The sequence below is a fragment of the Danio rerio genome, chromosome 17, assembly GCF_049306965.1.
Source record: "Danio rerio strain Tuebingen ecotype United States chromosome 17, GRCz12tu, whole genome shotgun sequence".
Lineage (NCBI taxonomy): Eukaryota > Metazoa > Chordata > Actinopteri > Cypriniformes > Danionidae > Danio > Danio rerio.
In genome coordinates this window covers 34865001-34880042 of record NC_133192.1, presented here as the reverse complement: position 1 = coordinate 34880042, position 15042 = coordinate 34865001, and the positions used below count along the sequence as shown (strand labels likewise).

The window sequence follows — 15042 nt, the reverse complement described above, 5'->3', positions numbered from 1 at the left end:
GCATTGACATGATGCTCAATTGATAATTAAGGGCCAACAGTGTGGCAAAAAAATATCCCCCACACCATTCACCACCACCAGCAGCCAGAACCGTCGATACAAGGCAGGATGGATCCATGCTTTCAATTTGTTGATGTCAAATTTTGACCCTACCATCTGAATGTTGCAGCAGACTCATCAGACCAGGCAACGTTCTCCAATCTTCTATTATCCAATTTTGATGAGCCTGTGTGAATTGTAGCCTCAGTTTCTTGTTCTTAGCTGACAGGAGTGGCACCCGGTGTGGTCTTCTGCTGCTGTAGCCCATTCGCTTCAAGGTTCAATGTGTTGTGCATTCAGAGATGCTCTTCAGCATACCTCGGTTGTAACAAGTAGTAATTTGAGTTACTGTTGCCTTTCTATCAGCTCAAACCAGTCTGATCATTATCCTCTGACCTATGGCATCAACAAGGCATTTGCACCCACAGAACTGCCACTCACTGGATATTTTCTATTTTTTGGACCATTCTCTGTAAACCCTAGAGAGGTTGTGCGTGAAACTCCCAGGAGATCAGCAGTTTCAGAAATGATCTAACCAGCCCGTCTGACACCAACAACCATGCCGCCTTCAAAGTCCCTTAAATCCCCTTTCTTGCCCATTCTGATGCTCGGTTTAAACTGCAGCAGATCATCTTGATCATGTCTACATGCCTAAATGCATTTAGCTGCTACCATGTGATTGGCTGATTGGAAACTATGTGTACCTAATAAAGTGGCCGGTGGGTGTAAATAACAATCAAGCTATTTTCTGATCATTGTGAAGCTGGTTAAAACAGAATGATGTAGATTGTACACACACACACACACATACACACACACAAATCATTGGATTTACAAACTTTCTGTGCGTTATGGTAAGCGGTTGCAAACAATTTATATGGGCTGAATTTAAACAAACAAATTTACTTTAGTAATGTTCAACTTATTTTGTTTGTTTAAATTAAATTTAGTAAATCCAATGAATAATTTTTTTCAGTGTATGCAGATGGCCAAAAACTGCATGTACACAAAATAAGATTGACTGACATCTGACAACCTATTATGACTAAAAGAGAGAGAGAGAGCAAAGAAAGAGGGACAGAGAGAGAGAGAGAGAGAGAGAGAGAGAGAGAGAGAGAGAGAGAGAGAGAGAGAAATGTCCTCGTGTCCTGAGCTATAATGAGGCCCATTTACTCTCATACTCCTGCTTCAAGAGGAAATGGATTTCGACTACGGATGACACACAGAGCCTTTGTGCATGTCCTGTTCAGCAGAACTCTCATTAAATGACTGTGGATTTCTAGTAAAAGTTGGCTGCAAAAATGCAGAAGAAAAACTGAAATTTAAATAGTGGGTTTTGTGGGTTGCAGCTACTTATTTTTAGTAAAGGCTGCTTTGCATTTCATTTGAGGAACAGATACAGTTACCAATGTTTTGACAGTTGCCATGATCAAGTGAAAAGTACAAATGGTTTTAACTGATGTGGTACCGTACCTGAGTATTTGCCGTACTGTTGTTGTTGCCTTGATTGCGGGCATCAATGTATTGTGTCGCCGGTGCTTGTGCGGAAGCAGAGTTCACCTGCAGGTTTTACAATATATGCATGAAAAAAGGTGCATTCTATATTGAAATAATCAATGACAAAACATAATAAATAAATATTCTGGCACCCAACACACACAGAGTGTGTATCTACAGGAAAGCCACACTTAGAATATGATACATATCTTGGTAATTATGTTACAAAGATAAACCTGCTGCACAGCTCATTTGGGAATATTCCCCATCTGGAAAAACAAGTGTGCCAAAAACCTAATTAAACTTTTGATTAACTATATTTTATATCCTCTAATAAGGCTAGAGCTCAGAAAACCCACATTCAGCAATGGAAAAAAAAATAAACCCATTAAAAACGCTGAGTTTTAGTTACATGTTTGAGTTGCATAATCCTGTAAATAAACGATGACAATTCTTCCAAATTTAATGGCAGTCATAATTTCTATTATTATTATTATATTTTTAATTCATCTGTATTTCTATAGCGCTTTTACAATGTAGATTGTGTCAAAGCAGCTTAACATAGAAGTTCTAGTAAACTGAAACTGTCAGTCCAGTTTTCAGAGTTCAAGTTCAGCTTAGTTCAGTGTGGTTTAATTTTCACTGCTGAAAGTCCAAACACTGAGGAGCAAATCCATCGATGTGCATCTCCACAAGTCCTAAAACCAAGCAAGCCAGTGGCGACAGTTCTTTAACACTATATCAATGTTTTAAACTGATAAAAGATTCAGAAATAATGTTAAAACTCAACAAATAAGAGATATTTAAGAGAAATTACGTTAAATTTTTTAAATTAATATTTGGTGAAATAAAGTTAAGAGTTTTGATCATAATAAATTAAATGTTGTGAATATTATATTTACCATGTCATGTTCTGAAAAAATCAATAAATGAATGACATACTACATATTTGTTATTGAGATCATGTAAGAAATGTTGTCAGACCTCAATACAATAAAACAAAATTAACATAAATCAAACTAGTAAATCCAGAGAAATACAGATTTCCCTTGATTTCTAAACACAAGACAACTGCAATCGATTCTCCAGAAAAAAAAAAGAACAGTTGCTGGTACATTACTGTAGCGAATGCAATAACAGTTTGCTCAGTGATGTGGTTTAGATAGCAGATCTTGCCCTTGAGTACTCTCTTGAGTACTATAAAATGTTCCCACACACTTTAGAACTGTGAAACCGAAAGCAAAGCTGATGATTAGGGTGTTTTTTTAGTTACCTCAACATAGTCCACTGGCACCAGGCCTACATTTCCTCTGGAATTCTGAGCCTCTACCCAGCCACCGCCTACATTCTGCAAGGGGAAAAAAAGTCCAATAAATAAGTCAAAATATGAGTAAAATAAAGTCCATCATTCAGTGTGTAGAAAGATACATTTATGGAAAAGAAATGAAACACCAAACTTATTCTGACACATACACATTAAATGAATAAATGAATTAGTGCTAATGCAAATTGTTATTACATTTAACATACTGTTTTGAAGGTAAAAGAATCAATTATTATGATTTTAAATAATTCATTAAATATTTCAGTTACAGTATTTCGTATTTAGGATTTTTGGATCATATATTAACATATCGTCAATGATTCTTGTGCAAAAAAGGTCTGACATGTTTTGGTCTTATGTTTGTAATCTATTGTTACAGGAAATAACATTTTAATAGGCGTTTTCTGTAAATATGTGTATGATATTAATTCTTTTATTTTGCTAAAATTATATTAAAATACAATTAAAAGTAAACTTCTAATATAAAAAAAAATCTAATGCATAAATAAAGCTGTATTACACTTTATTGTTTTGATTCCTAAAATATACATTGCATCCAGAAAGTATTTGTGGCGCTTCACTTTTTTTCACGTTTTTTTTTAATGTTACAGCCTTATTCCAAAATGGATTAAATTAATTTATTTCCTTAAAATTCTACACACAATACCCCATCATGACAATGTGAAAATAAAAATCTTTGGAGTGAATGCCAAGCGTTAAGTTTAGAGAAAACCAGCCACCGCTCATCACAAGGCTAATACCATCCTGTAGGGATGTTTTTCAGCAGCAGGAACTGGAAGACTATGAATGCAGCGATTTGCAAAGACATCCTGAATGAAAACCTGCTTCAGAGTGCTCTTGACCTCAGACTGGGGAGACGTTTCATCTTCCAGCAGAACAATGACCCAAAGCACACCGCCAAATTATCAATAGAGTGGCTTCACAACAATTCGGTGAATGTTTATTAGAGTGGCCCAGCCAGAGCCCAGACCTAGATCCTATTGAACATCTCTGGAGAAATCTGAAAATGGCTGTGCACCGTCACTTCCCATCCAACCTGATAGAGCTTGAGAGGTACTGCAAAGAGGAATGGGCAAAAATTCCCAAAGACAGGTGTGCCAAGCTTGTGGCATCGTATTCAAAAAGACTTGAGGCTGTAATTACTGCCAAAGGTGCATCAACAAAGGATTGTGCAAAGGCTGTGAATACTTTTGTACATGTGATTTTTCAGTTTTTTTTTATTTTTAATAAATTTGCAACAATTTAAAAAATTTTTTTTTCACATTGTCATTATGGGGTATTGTGTGTAGAATTTGAAGAAATAAATGAATTTAATCCATTTTGGAATAAGTGACTAAATAAATGTGAAAAAAGAAGCACCATGAATACTTTCTGGATGCACTGTATTTTTTCTGCTTTTAATTAATTATTATTATTTTTTAATGCTCAACAGCTATTCCTCCAGTCTATAGTCACATGATAATTTGAAACCTAATATTAATAATAGTAATATTGCAATATTATTAAAAGTATAGACATTATTATTATCACTATTATTAACAGATTTTCTTTTTTTTCTGTGGGATCAGTGATTTAGCATTTTTAGACATACAATATGTAGGTTTAATTTCTTCCAAAAGCAAACAAAACAAAAGGTACTAAGCACAAAAAAAAAAAAAAAAAAAAAAAAAAAAAAATATATATATATATATATATATATATATATATATATATATATATATATATATATATATATATATATATATATATATATATATATATATATATATATATATATATTAACAAACTATATTGAACAATTCTATGCATCATCTACTGAGCACAAGCTCAATATCTGCTCACCTGGTTAGTAATGGTGAGCGTTTCACCTTCATGAACAGTCAGCTCATTGTTGCCAGGCTCAGCAGTGAAGTCATATAATACCTGAGCCTGAACACAAAGCCCACAGCAAACATATGGGTGACACAGAACAGAAACTGCATGAATATTTCAGTCCAGCACAGCTAAAACTTTCACCTCCGTGACAGACTAATAAACTTCTCCATGCAGGCTAAACATATAATGCTATATCAGATTACAAATAATCATCATCTCTAAAATAATGCTTGTTATTGCATGTACAAATTAGACAATTGCAATAAAACATATTTCTACAGCTCATTTTTGCTACAGCACAGATGCATCTTATTATACGCTAGAAGATTTTATACCCTCATTCCCATGTATGAGGGCTCGTCACTGTGACCAGCATTCACACAACACATAACATCATGTAGACCAAAACATTCAAACTGGTTTTCTCTGACAGCTAATTTTCCATATTCAGTGTTTATCCACATCAAAAGCACATGCACTTGAATGCTAATGCTGACAAATCTTTTGCACACTGAATGACAAGTTCCTGTGGGTTTGGTTCCTGACAGGATATGCACCAGGTTGTTCCTGCAGCAATTTGGACAGGAATGGCATGTCAGTGACCAAGTGAGTAGGGCTGCATGATATTGGAAAAATAAGCGGTCGTGTTGCGATAATGATATTTTTAAAATATAATTGCAAAATGTTATATATATACTGTATATATAAACTTATAAGCATTAGGAGCAGGTCAGAATCCACCTTTGCTGTGGCGCATGGTTTAACAGGGTTATGCTTATTCTCTTAATGAGTTATGGGTGTGTTTTGACGTGAATTAAACCAATCAGAGTCTCACCTCCCATTCCCTTTAAGAGTCAGTTGCGTCACGCCATGGGGCATTTGCTATTTACATGGCGGACTTTGTAAGTGGAAAAACTGAACGCTTCACTAGTGAGAAAACAGTTAATCAGACAATCTGCACGAGGATAAAGAACAAGCCTCCTCCATTCTGCCTCTTTACTTTCTCTTTTACTTTCACTCTTTATTTTACTCCTTTACTTTTGTGACTAAGGAAACGGTGTAGTACGCACTACACTGAAGACTTCATATTAGCCTACATATTTAATTTTTTTGTTAAGTGCAAAGATTTGTTTTAAACAATCCAGCAAATTAAAAAATTAACAACAATAACGAAGCGCGGTCAAGCGTGGAGTTATATCCAAACACACGTCTTATTCCTATGCCGCATATAGTGATGCAAACATCTCCAAAATCCAACAGATAGAAAAATCTAAACTTGTTTTTATTAAAACAAATATAAATAAGCATATAATAATAAATACTGCTAATAACAATAACATTATACTAATGCAAATTGTCATGAATGAACTGAAAAAAAGGTATGGAGGCATGCAGAAGGTATGGAGGTTTTAATATTTATGTAGAAAAGTTTTGTAACATTTTAATCCTTTTTTTCATACAGTTAAGGTCAGAATAATTAGCACCCTTGAATTATTGTTGTTTAACAGAGTGAAGATATTTTCAAGATATTTCTAATAGTTTTAATAACTTGTTTTATCTTTGCCAAGATGACAGTAACTAGTTATTTTCCAAGACACTTCTATACAGCTTAAAGTGACATTTAAAAGCTTAACTAGATTAATTAGATTAACTAGGCAGGTTAGTGTAATTAGACAAGTTATTGTATAACGATGATTTGTTCTGTAGAATAACGAAAGAAATGTATAGCTTAAAGGGGCTAATCATTTTGACCTTAAAATGGGTTTAAACATTTTTTTAACTGATTTATTCTGGTCAAAATAAAACAAATAAGACTTTCTACAGGAGAAAAAAAAATATTATCAGACATACTTTAAACATTTTCTTGCTCTGTTTAACATCATTTGGGAAATATTTTAAAAAATGAAAAAAATTCAAAGGGGGGCTAATAATTCGGACTTCAACAGTATGTAAAGATGTCTGTGTATAGCTGGGTATCCTGTGTGCATTAAGCAATGTGTAAGCATTTGAACCCACATAGGCGCATAACTAATGTGCTCTGCTGGACCTTAGACCTGCTTTCAGCTGGTCAATGGCGTAGCCTTTTTTAGTTCTTTAAAATAGCAATGTGCCAACACTGTAAAAAGTGCTACACTCACAAAGTTGGTTCTATCTACTTTAAATAATTGCAATCTAGTTAATTTTATTTGTTTTATACCAAAAAAATTTAATTTGCTTCCTCTTTACTTAAACTATATCAGTTTTTATATAACTGTATATTTTAAATAAAACTAATGCAATTTATTTGAGTAGATTTTTTTACGTGGTTATTGTGTAGAATAAATGTTATAAAAGTGAGTTGACACAGACAATTTATTAGAGCAGCTGTCGATGTGGGCAGGTGTTCATAAAACTTGATTTTAATAGTTTGGCGTGACTCCTTTTTCATTGCCCGGGATTTAGCAGGCAGACGCAGCTTCTGCAATGGTCGACATTAACTGCTCCCAGCAGCGGATCTGATTAACACGGTAAGTTGCAAATTTAGCCGAATGATAATTGTAAAGTCATGCAAAACTGCTGTCTTCGCTAGGCAGGTGAGGTTTTAGCTTTGTAAATTGTACTGTAGCCTCAGGTATGTTAACAGTTAGACTGCTCTCACATGGAAAGCTAAGTTGGCTAACGCTAACCAACGCTAGTTTATGCTAACGATTAAAAGTGATATTATTGAGAAAAAATAGTGAAAGTAGTTTTAAAACACTTAGTAGGTATAACTAACGTTGCAGAACCGATTAACAAGGTCACTGGTGGGCGGTCGGGGTGTGGGGGTTCAGTTTGCTAGCGCTAACTTAGCTAAAGTTAGCTCACCTAAGTTATAGCAGCACATTAAGGATGGATATTAAATGCAGAAACGTATGCAACAGTTAAGTAGTGTGTGTTTAACGTAAGAGAAAGTATAACTTAAAGTTTGTGTTTTAGAGATTTAGTCCATAAGTTTTTTAATGCTGCATAGTGAATAAATTACAGATTTACAATTTATTTTAACTTAAATTACATTTACTACTGATGTTTACAGAATCATTTAAATTGTATGCACCTCATTCTAAAATGCATGTTCTTGGTCTTTAGATACCAAAGTGATTTTGTTACCTGTGGATCTTCAAACTTCACATCCAGGTAAGAAAAACATTAGATACAACTACAGCTATAATTATTTGCAGGCAAGTAAAACATTGGTAAAATTGCAAACAATAGTGGGCTCCATAGAATTAACTTACATTTGATATCTGAAGATTTTTTTATGTGTGCAACAGTAAAAACAGTATAAAAATATCCTAATGCAGTTTCTTATTATCTGTCAGTCTTTCAATAAAGCTAACTGATAACACTGAATCACTGAACTGTCATTTGCCAGTGACATTAAATTTGAAGAAAAAGTCAATTAAATGTAGCTTTAGCAAAAATTTAATGTAAACCTTAATGTAATGTGTAAAATGGCAATGTATTTATTTATTTATTTAATAAAATTTGTATTATGACGTGCAAAGTTTGGTGCAAAATGAAGATGACATTTAAATTATAGAATTTGTATTCTATAATTTTCATATAGCCATTTTCAAACAGTTTTAATATCTAAATTACATACACATTCTTATGCTTTATAAGTTGCCAAAATAAACAAAAAATGTAATACCTAAATTTTAACAATTCTTTGATTGACAGGAAAACACAATGACATGCACTGTTACACTGAGTAAAATCACAGTTTTCTTTAAAATTTGATAACTAAAAACACCTGGAATAATGTAATTACACAACCTTTATAACCTTTTTTTATTTTTTAAATAGAAGTTAGGTAATTTTAACTTAGGTAATTTTTAACTGATAAACTAAGGTGTTTCATCCATGCATCATTCTCACTGGACTTTTGTAACTTCACTTGTAGTTATTTCCTATTCAGTATTTAGCTATTTAATGTTGTTTGGTAGCAACCACCTGAACTCCTGTTTCTTTTTGTCTCTACCAATAGAGTTGTGAGGAATCAGAGGTGCATGCGGCTGCCCACGGGAAAAATTTGCCATCAGCCCAACACAGTTTGGATTATCATAGGACTGTCAGAGGTTTGCCAAACCTGTCAAATGCATGATGGCTCCTGTTTGGACTTACCGATGTCCTCGACTTCAAGTATCCATCAAAACTGTATACATTTGAGATATATTAGAGACTCTTTGTGGGACTGGACATTATGCATCCTAAATCTTTATCAAAATATGCAAATCTCCTCACTGAGTTGCCTTGGATGATTTCTTAATAGGATCTGGTATTATTAATGTTTTTATTTATGTATTGTGTATGTGTAGCCACATTAATGGCCTATTTTGTAGTCACTATTAAAAGGAACATCGATTGATATTGAATACATGTTATGGTCTTTAATCCATCTTCCCATTCTTATTTAATTGTTATTGACAGGAAAGTCTGTTTATCTGTTTTTACTAGTGTATATTGTGCTTACAATATAGAAACGAAGATTTATTTTCTGAGGTTACAGCCAGAAGTCAATTAAATTAGTTTTAAATGACATATGCATGGTTAATTTTATTTAGATCATTAAGTTCATAATACTTAATTAAAATGAGTACAGTCAACATATAGCAATGTATAAGTAAGTTAAGTTTAACAAAAAAAGTAAGTTTATCTGATTTGAGTAATTTTAGAAATATTAGTTGGCTCAACTTAATTTTATTGCATTTGTTTTAAGCAATGTTTTAGTGTTTAAAATACTTAAAAAAGGCTGGAAGTTGAATCAACCTAAAACGTCCGATGCAACCACTTGCCTCACTTTTTATAAGTTAGATCTAAGTAACATTTTTTACAGTGAAGGATGCGCCTTAACACACAACTATTTTAGACCAGCACACCCAGGAGTCCACAAAGTGGTGGAAATGGATTTGCTATTTAAACAATGTGGTGCAAAACATTAAATTTAGTGTTGCGCTGGTCTGAAAATAGCAACAAATCACGCATAACCCCTGTTGTGCTTTATTGCGACAGGTGTATGATAGGCTCATAAGACTTTAAAACCTCAGCAGAAAGTCTGATTCTTATTGGCTGTTGTCATTTCCCTCTCTTGTCTCCCAGCATTGGTATTTATTTTCAGATCTCCTAAAAGCACCTATTAAAGAGGTGGGAATAAAAATAGTTAAAATCCCATCTGATTGGTGAGATTTGTATAAATAATTTCAATTATTGCACTTCTCTGTGATATGTATATTACATATACTGTTACCACAACACTTTTTTGAAAAATGGTGTAGCGCTTTTAGTGAGCTAACTACAGTAGAGAGCATTTTAGGGTGCATGGCTTCAATTTGGGGTGGGCTTGACTGTTTGATTATATTCCTGCTCAGATGACTCACAACCTGCATTAAAAGCTACAGTATGTAAACAGCTGGTGAAGTTTTGAGACATGGTTTTCTATCACATTTGTTCACACATTTGTGCACACTTTCACACTTACTACTAGTTCACAGTAGATTATTATCTTGAAAAATTTAGCCTGGACCAAAAAAATTAAAAACATACATCTCCATCTCCTTCTGTCTGTTTTCATAATATCATCTTTTAAAAGCTGAAACTTAAGATGTAAATAAAAATGTTGTATGATTGAGAGACTCAGGCGTATCTTTTTTAGCAGTCTTCAGTGTGCACCAGTGTTCATATGGCAGAATTCACAGCATTCGTAATCAAATGAACTGCACTAACAGAGCAACATTTATAATCAAACCAAGCCAACCATGTGTGCCCACATGAAAGAAATACTAATTTACAGTAAATACTATAGTGTTTTTGAACCATACTATATTAAAGTTATAGAATACAGTATATCTATTGTAGTGATACTACTTCAATACACCACAGTTTACTGTAGTAAAAAACTAAAGTATACTTTAGTTTATTAGTTCATTAGTTAATACTATGCTGAAGCATTCATTAACAAAGAGTTGGAGTATTATACACTTTACTACAGTATGGTTCAATACCACTATAGTATTTTTATATATATTATTACTATAGTCTGTGACTAAAAGTCCTAACTAATGAAGTTTCAAAATGCCCAAGTAATTCTTCAAATGATAGTTTAAACCTAGTTAACTTAGTTTAGCAAATATTATTTTATTTTATTCACTGTCCTATAAGGTCTTGCCATCTTTTTACTGTATACAATATGATGATAAACCAAAACCAAATTACTGTAATGCATCACAATCTGACAAGGTCATAAGTATCAGTTTAAACATACAGTATTGTAAGACCATTTTGTAAAATTATCCAGCAATCCTCCAGGCTATTCAGCACAGAAGTAAACAATAAATCAGTCCTCAATACATCAGTAACTGTTTCTTTCAAAATGCTTACTGTACAAGTTAAAGTGGATGATTAAACACTCTAATTGTGTCACAATCTTATTTTGACTTGATGGAAAAATTAAAACCCTAACGAAAGCAGAATACAATGATTTCATTATAATACAATGGTTTTTGAATGCAATGCTAGGCCTATGTGATCAGTTTGAAATGTTATGTTTAGAAAATGTATCATACTTGTGAAAATTGTATATTTTTACAGTTTTTCCTTAGTCGCTCTGGTGCATTTCTCAGATCATAATAATCTCAAGACTCCTTGTTCTACAGATCATTTTGTGACTTGTGCACATCAGAAAAGGAGCTTCTCATAACTTTTAACAAGTTGCAAATGCTTGTGTACATCCGTGCTAATGATTATGAGCATTTCTGTGATGTTTCCTATATTAGCAATCGCTCATGTCATGCAAATCAAAATGTATTAATTTGGTCTCTGTTGAATAGTCTCACCCCTGCAACATTTAATCCTTTGTTCATGGCATTAGTCTTTAAATGCAAAATGGCTGAACAAGTCATAATATTTTGTCATTATGCATTTTTCTATGCATTTCCATTAGACATTTTTGTTCTAAATATGTCTAGAATTAGTAAATTTCTCACAGGTGAATCTTGACTTTTTCAAATAAAGGTGTATCTGAAAGGAGATTGTCCTACGTTCATTTTGTACATTTGTTTTGTTTTTTTATTTGTGTTATGCTATGCTGTCTTTTCAAGATCTGGCAAAAAATTAAAGTAAAAAATAGCCATAGTTTTCATCAGAACAGCCCTCCAGAACACTGTTATACTGACAACATGACTAGGTAATTTGACTGTCTTATCGATTCACAGTGACACAAGGACTTGTCAGTCTGACGACACAGACACATTCATTGACACAGAAATTTAGTTTTGAGAGATGAACTAAGGATTTTAAGCAAGTGGCACTGGCTTTTGCAGGTAATCCATGGTGTTTTGCTATTTGTATGCGGTGTTTTGAGAAATGCACTTACTTTTTTGCAAATTTCAATTCTGATCTGAGAAATGTACCAAAGCAACTGTAAAACTGTAAAACTGTAATAGTAAAGTAATACTTTTTTTCAATTATATTTCATTATGTCAAAAACCGAGTACATATACACACAATACTTTTGGAAATATGTTGACATATTTCACTTTAAAGACCAGGAAAAGGACTTATTCTTTGCCATAAAAGTGATATTACAGAACATACACACAGAACAGGAGCCTGATAAAAATGCTAATTAGAGAAAAATTTCAGACGGAATTTAGAGTTTTTTGCATCTAAACTTTTTAGATATACATCTTTAAATAAAATTATTCTGTTCATCAAGGCAACATTTGTTAATGTAAAAAACTGCTAAATAAGTATTTATTTAAAACTGCTTATTGTAAGTAGTTTCAATTAAAATTATTAATTCAGTCATAATTGATTTTATTACTATTACCATTAATAATAATAATAATAATAATAATAATAATAATAATTATTATTATTATTATTAATAATATATTAGAGTAATTTCTGAATGATCATGTGACTCTGACGACTGCTGAAGTTGAAAAATCATCTTTAAAATCACTGGAATAAATTATGAAATTAAATTATAAACTACTTTTGAACAGTTTTATAGTTCAATAGCATTTCACAATTTTACAATTTGTACTGTATTTTTGATTAAATAAATGCAGCCTTGGTGAGCAGGAAAAGCTTATTTTAAAACATTTAAAAATCCTACTCACCGGTAGTGTATACCCAACAAACACACAACGTTGCCTCAACGTAGCGACCTTCCTACAACGTTGTACCAACATTGCAAAAAGGTTGAGGATTCTACGTTGTTTCTAAAGGTTGTCACAACGATGTCATAAGGTTGCCATTTAAACATCATGAGGGTCGCATGCTTTAGGTTGTGCTTAGGTGGCGTGGACGACCACTGTACAACATTTACTGGTCACAGCAGAATCAGTTTAAATTTCAACAAGCCGTCGTCTCATTCATCAACGACCGAGGAGACGTGAGTATTGCTTTATTTCTTCATGCTAAATAAGATACATAAATCGTGAATATTCAAACAAACCTACGATTTCGACAACAATCTGTTCCAACATTACACACACACAAAAGCCGTAATGAAGTTATTACGAGCGAGTAACACTTCGGCCTTCCGTTAACGGACGGCAACAACATTAAAATCATTATGTTAAATCTCTCGATAAAACATTTCCTGATTATTTACCTACGCCTTGTCTTTAGTCAAATGGACAATAATGTTTTGAAGTTCAGTTTTTTCCATATCCATCGTGATCAGTTAGTATGATACTTCATCACACGAGCCGACCCACTTTTTACAAAACACACAAAATAACTTTTAAAAACAAAACATCTCTGTGCAGATTGCGTCCCGTTAAAGGAACAGTTCACTCAAAAATGATAGGCTATGTACTCACGAATTATTTGCCCTGTAAATAATAAGTGATTCCAAACCTTTAAGTTTCTTTATTCTGTTGAACACTAAAGACTGTAAGCATTTGCTTTCATGGTAGGAAAACACTATGTAATTAAATAGTTACAGTTTTCCAGCTTTATTTAATATATGTTTTTTATTGTTTAGCAGAAAAAAAAGGTAAATAAGTTTGGAACAAATAAAGGATGAGGCTAAAATGGCAGAATTGTCAGTTTTGGGTGAGCTATCCCTATAATAAATTGAGGTTCATATGCCTAATTAATATAGTAATTAAAAGGTCTGCTAGTCTAAATTTCTATTTTGATTGGTCTTTTGATGTTTTATTTAAAACCCACTCTTTTCTTTGCTCAACAGGCTATTTTTACATGGAGGTAATCTTCTATTGATAATTTCTGGATTTTAATTATGCGTAAGTTGCATGAAACTATTGTTTAATCACTCACTGTTGTTTTCAAATTACTTATGTAACTTGTCTTTCAGAATTTTTTCAGCTGTTGAATTCACCTCAGATCAGTGTTGCTGTAATTCCTGATGGAAAGAAGAATTGAATGAGGTAAGAAGTATACTACTCTATTTACTATTAAATGTAGTTATGTTACCTAAAACAGCATGTCCATAATGTGGAAAATAGATCATGCTTATGAAAAATTACTTTATTATTTTGTACAGCTGTTATTGAAATGACACTAAGTTTAACATTCCATTAACAGCGAGCAACACCACAACTACAGGACCTCTTCTTTCTCTTCTCATAATTTAAGTAAGTATTCGGAGACTAACTCTGACTTCTGTTAACTCAAACCTGTTTTCCCTGTATCTCTAAATTTATTTAATTGTTTGTAATTTTGGTATATGATATATTATTAAAACATTAAAATAAAGTAGGCTACATAATTACTCTGGAGATTTTATATGTATAATGAAATTACAATAAATGTCTGAAACTTCAATAACTTGCTAGTCATAGTCATTTCCTGTGTAGTGCTGTTGTGTCAAGCTCTGATCTGTCCTCTCTTGTTCACTGCCTATTTTGACTTTTGTCTGCTGGGGATCTCTGAAGCTGGATTATCCGTTGAATTTGTTTCTTCCTCTGACTGCTTTCTCCACACCAACAACTACGGCTGGTCTTCAGCTGCGCTCCCCGGTCTGCTGTATTCTCCAGTCCAGAGCTTCACTGCCCAGTGTTTGAATTTTAATTTATATATTTATTTATATATTTATTTACATTTTAATGATTTCTTGTTTACTTTTCTTGTTTGTTTACCCTTTAGTTTAATTATATATATATATATATATATATATATATATATATATATATATATATATATATATATATAATCTAAACTTTATTTTATACTTTTTGCTTATAATTAGATACTGTATGTGTACTGTATGTATTAAATGTTGTGAAATATATAAT

General features: G+C 32.7%; 1 protein-coding gene and 2 long non-coding RNA genes across 6 annotated transcripts in view; 2 read left to right on the top strand and 1 right to left on the bottom strand.

Annotated features, from left to right (window-relative positions):
* snx9a (sorting nexin 9a) overlaps positions 1-15042 on the bottom strand; it is a 44972-nt gene that overhangs the window by 28840 nt on the left and 1090 nt on the right. For all 3 annotated transcript variants that reach the window (XM_005158722.4, XM_073927003.1, NM_001012313.2), the window contains exons 2-4: positions 4724-4810; positions 2810-2884; positions 1513-1599 (exon numbers count right to left, since the gene is read on the bottom strand). In XM_005158722.4, coding sequence (XP_005158779.1) covers positions 1513-1599; positions 2810-2884; positions 4724-4810 — 249 coding nt within the window. The remainder of the gene's footprint in view (positions 1-1512; positions 1600-2809; positions 2885-4723; positions 4811-15042) is intronic.
* LOC137488120 (uncharacterized) lies at positions 7166-9150 on the top strand. The gene is made up of 3 exons (XR_011007036.2): positions 7166-7263; positions 7862-7909; positions 8763-9150. It is a non-coding gene; the product is annotated as an uncharacterized lncRNA (long non-coding RNA).
* Positions 12938-14791, top strand: LOC103909051 (uncharacterized). 2 transcript variants are annotated; one of them, XR_011007034.2, is made up of 5 exons: positions 12938-13172; positions 13977-14031; positions 14103-14175; positions 14333-14382; positions 14683-14791. It is a non-coding gene; the product is annotated as an uncharacterized lncRNA (long non-coding RNA). The 2 variants fall into 2 exon arrangements; XR_012393028.1 differs by lacking the exon at positions 12938-13172 and adding an exon at positions 13797-13840.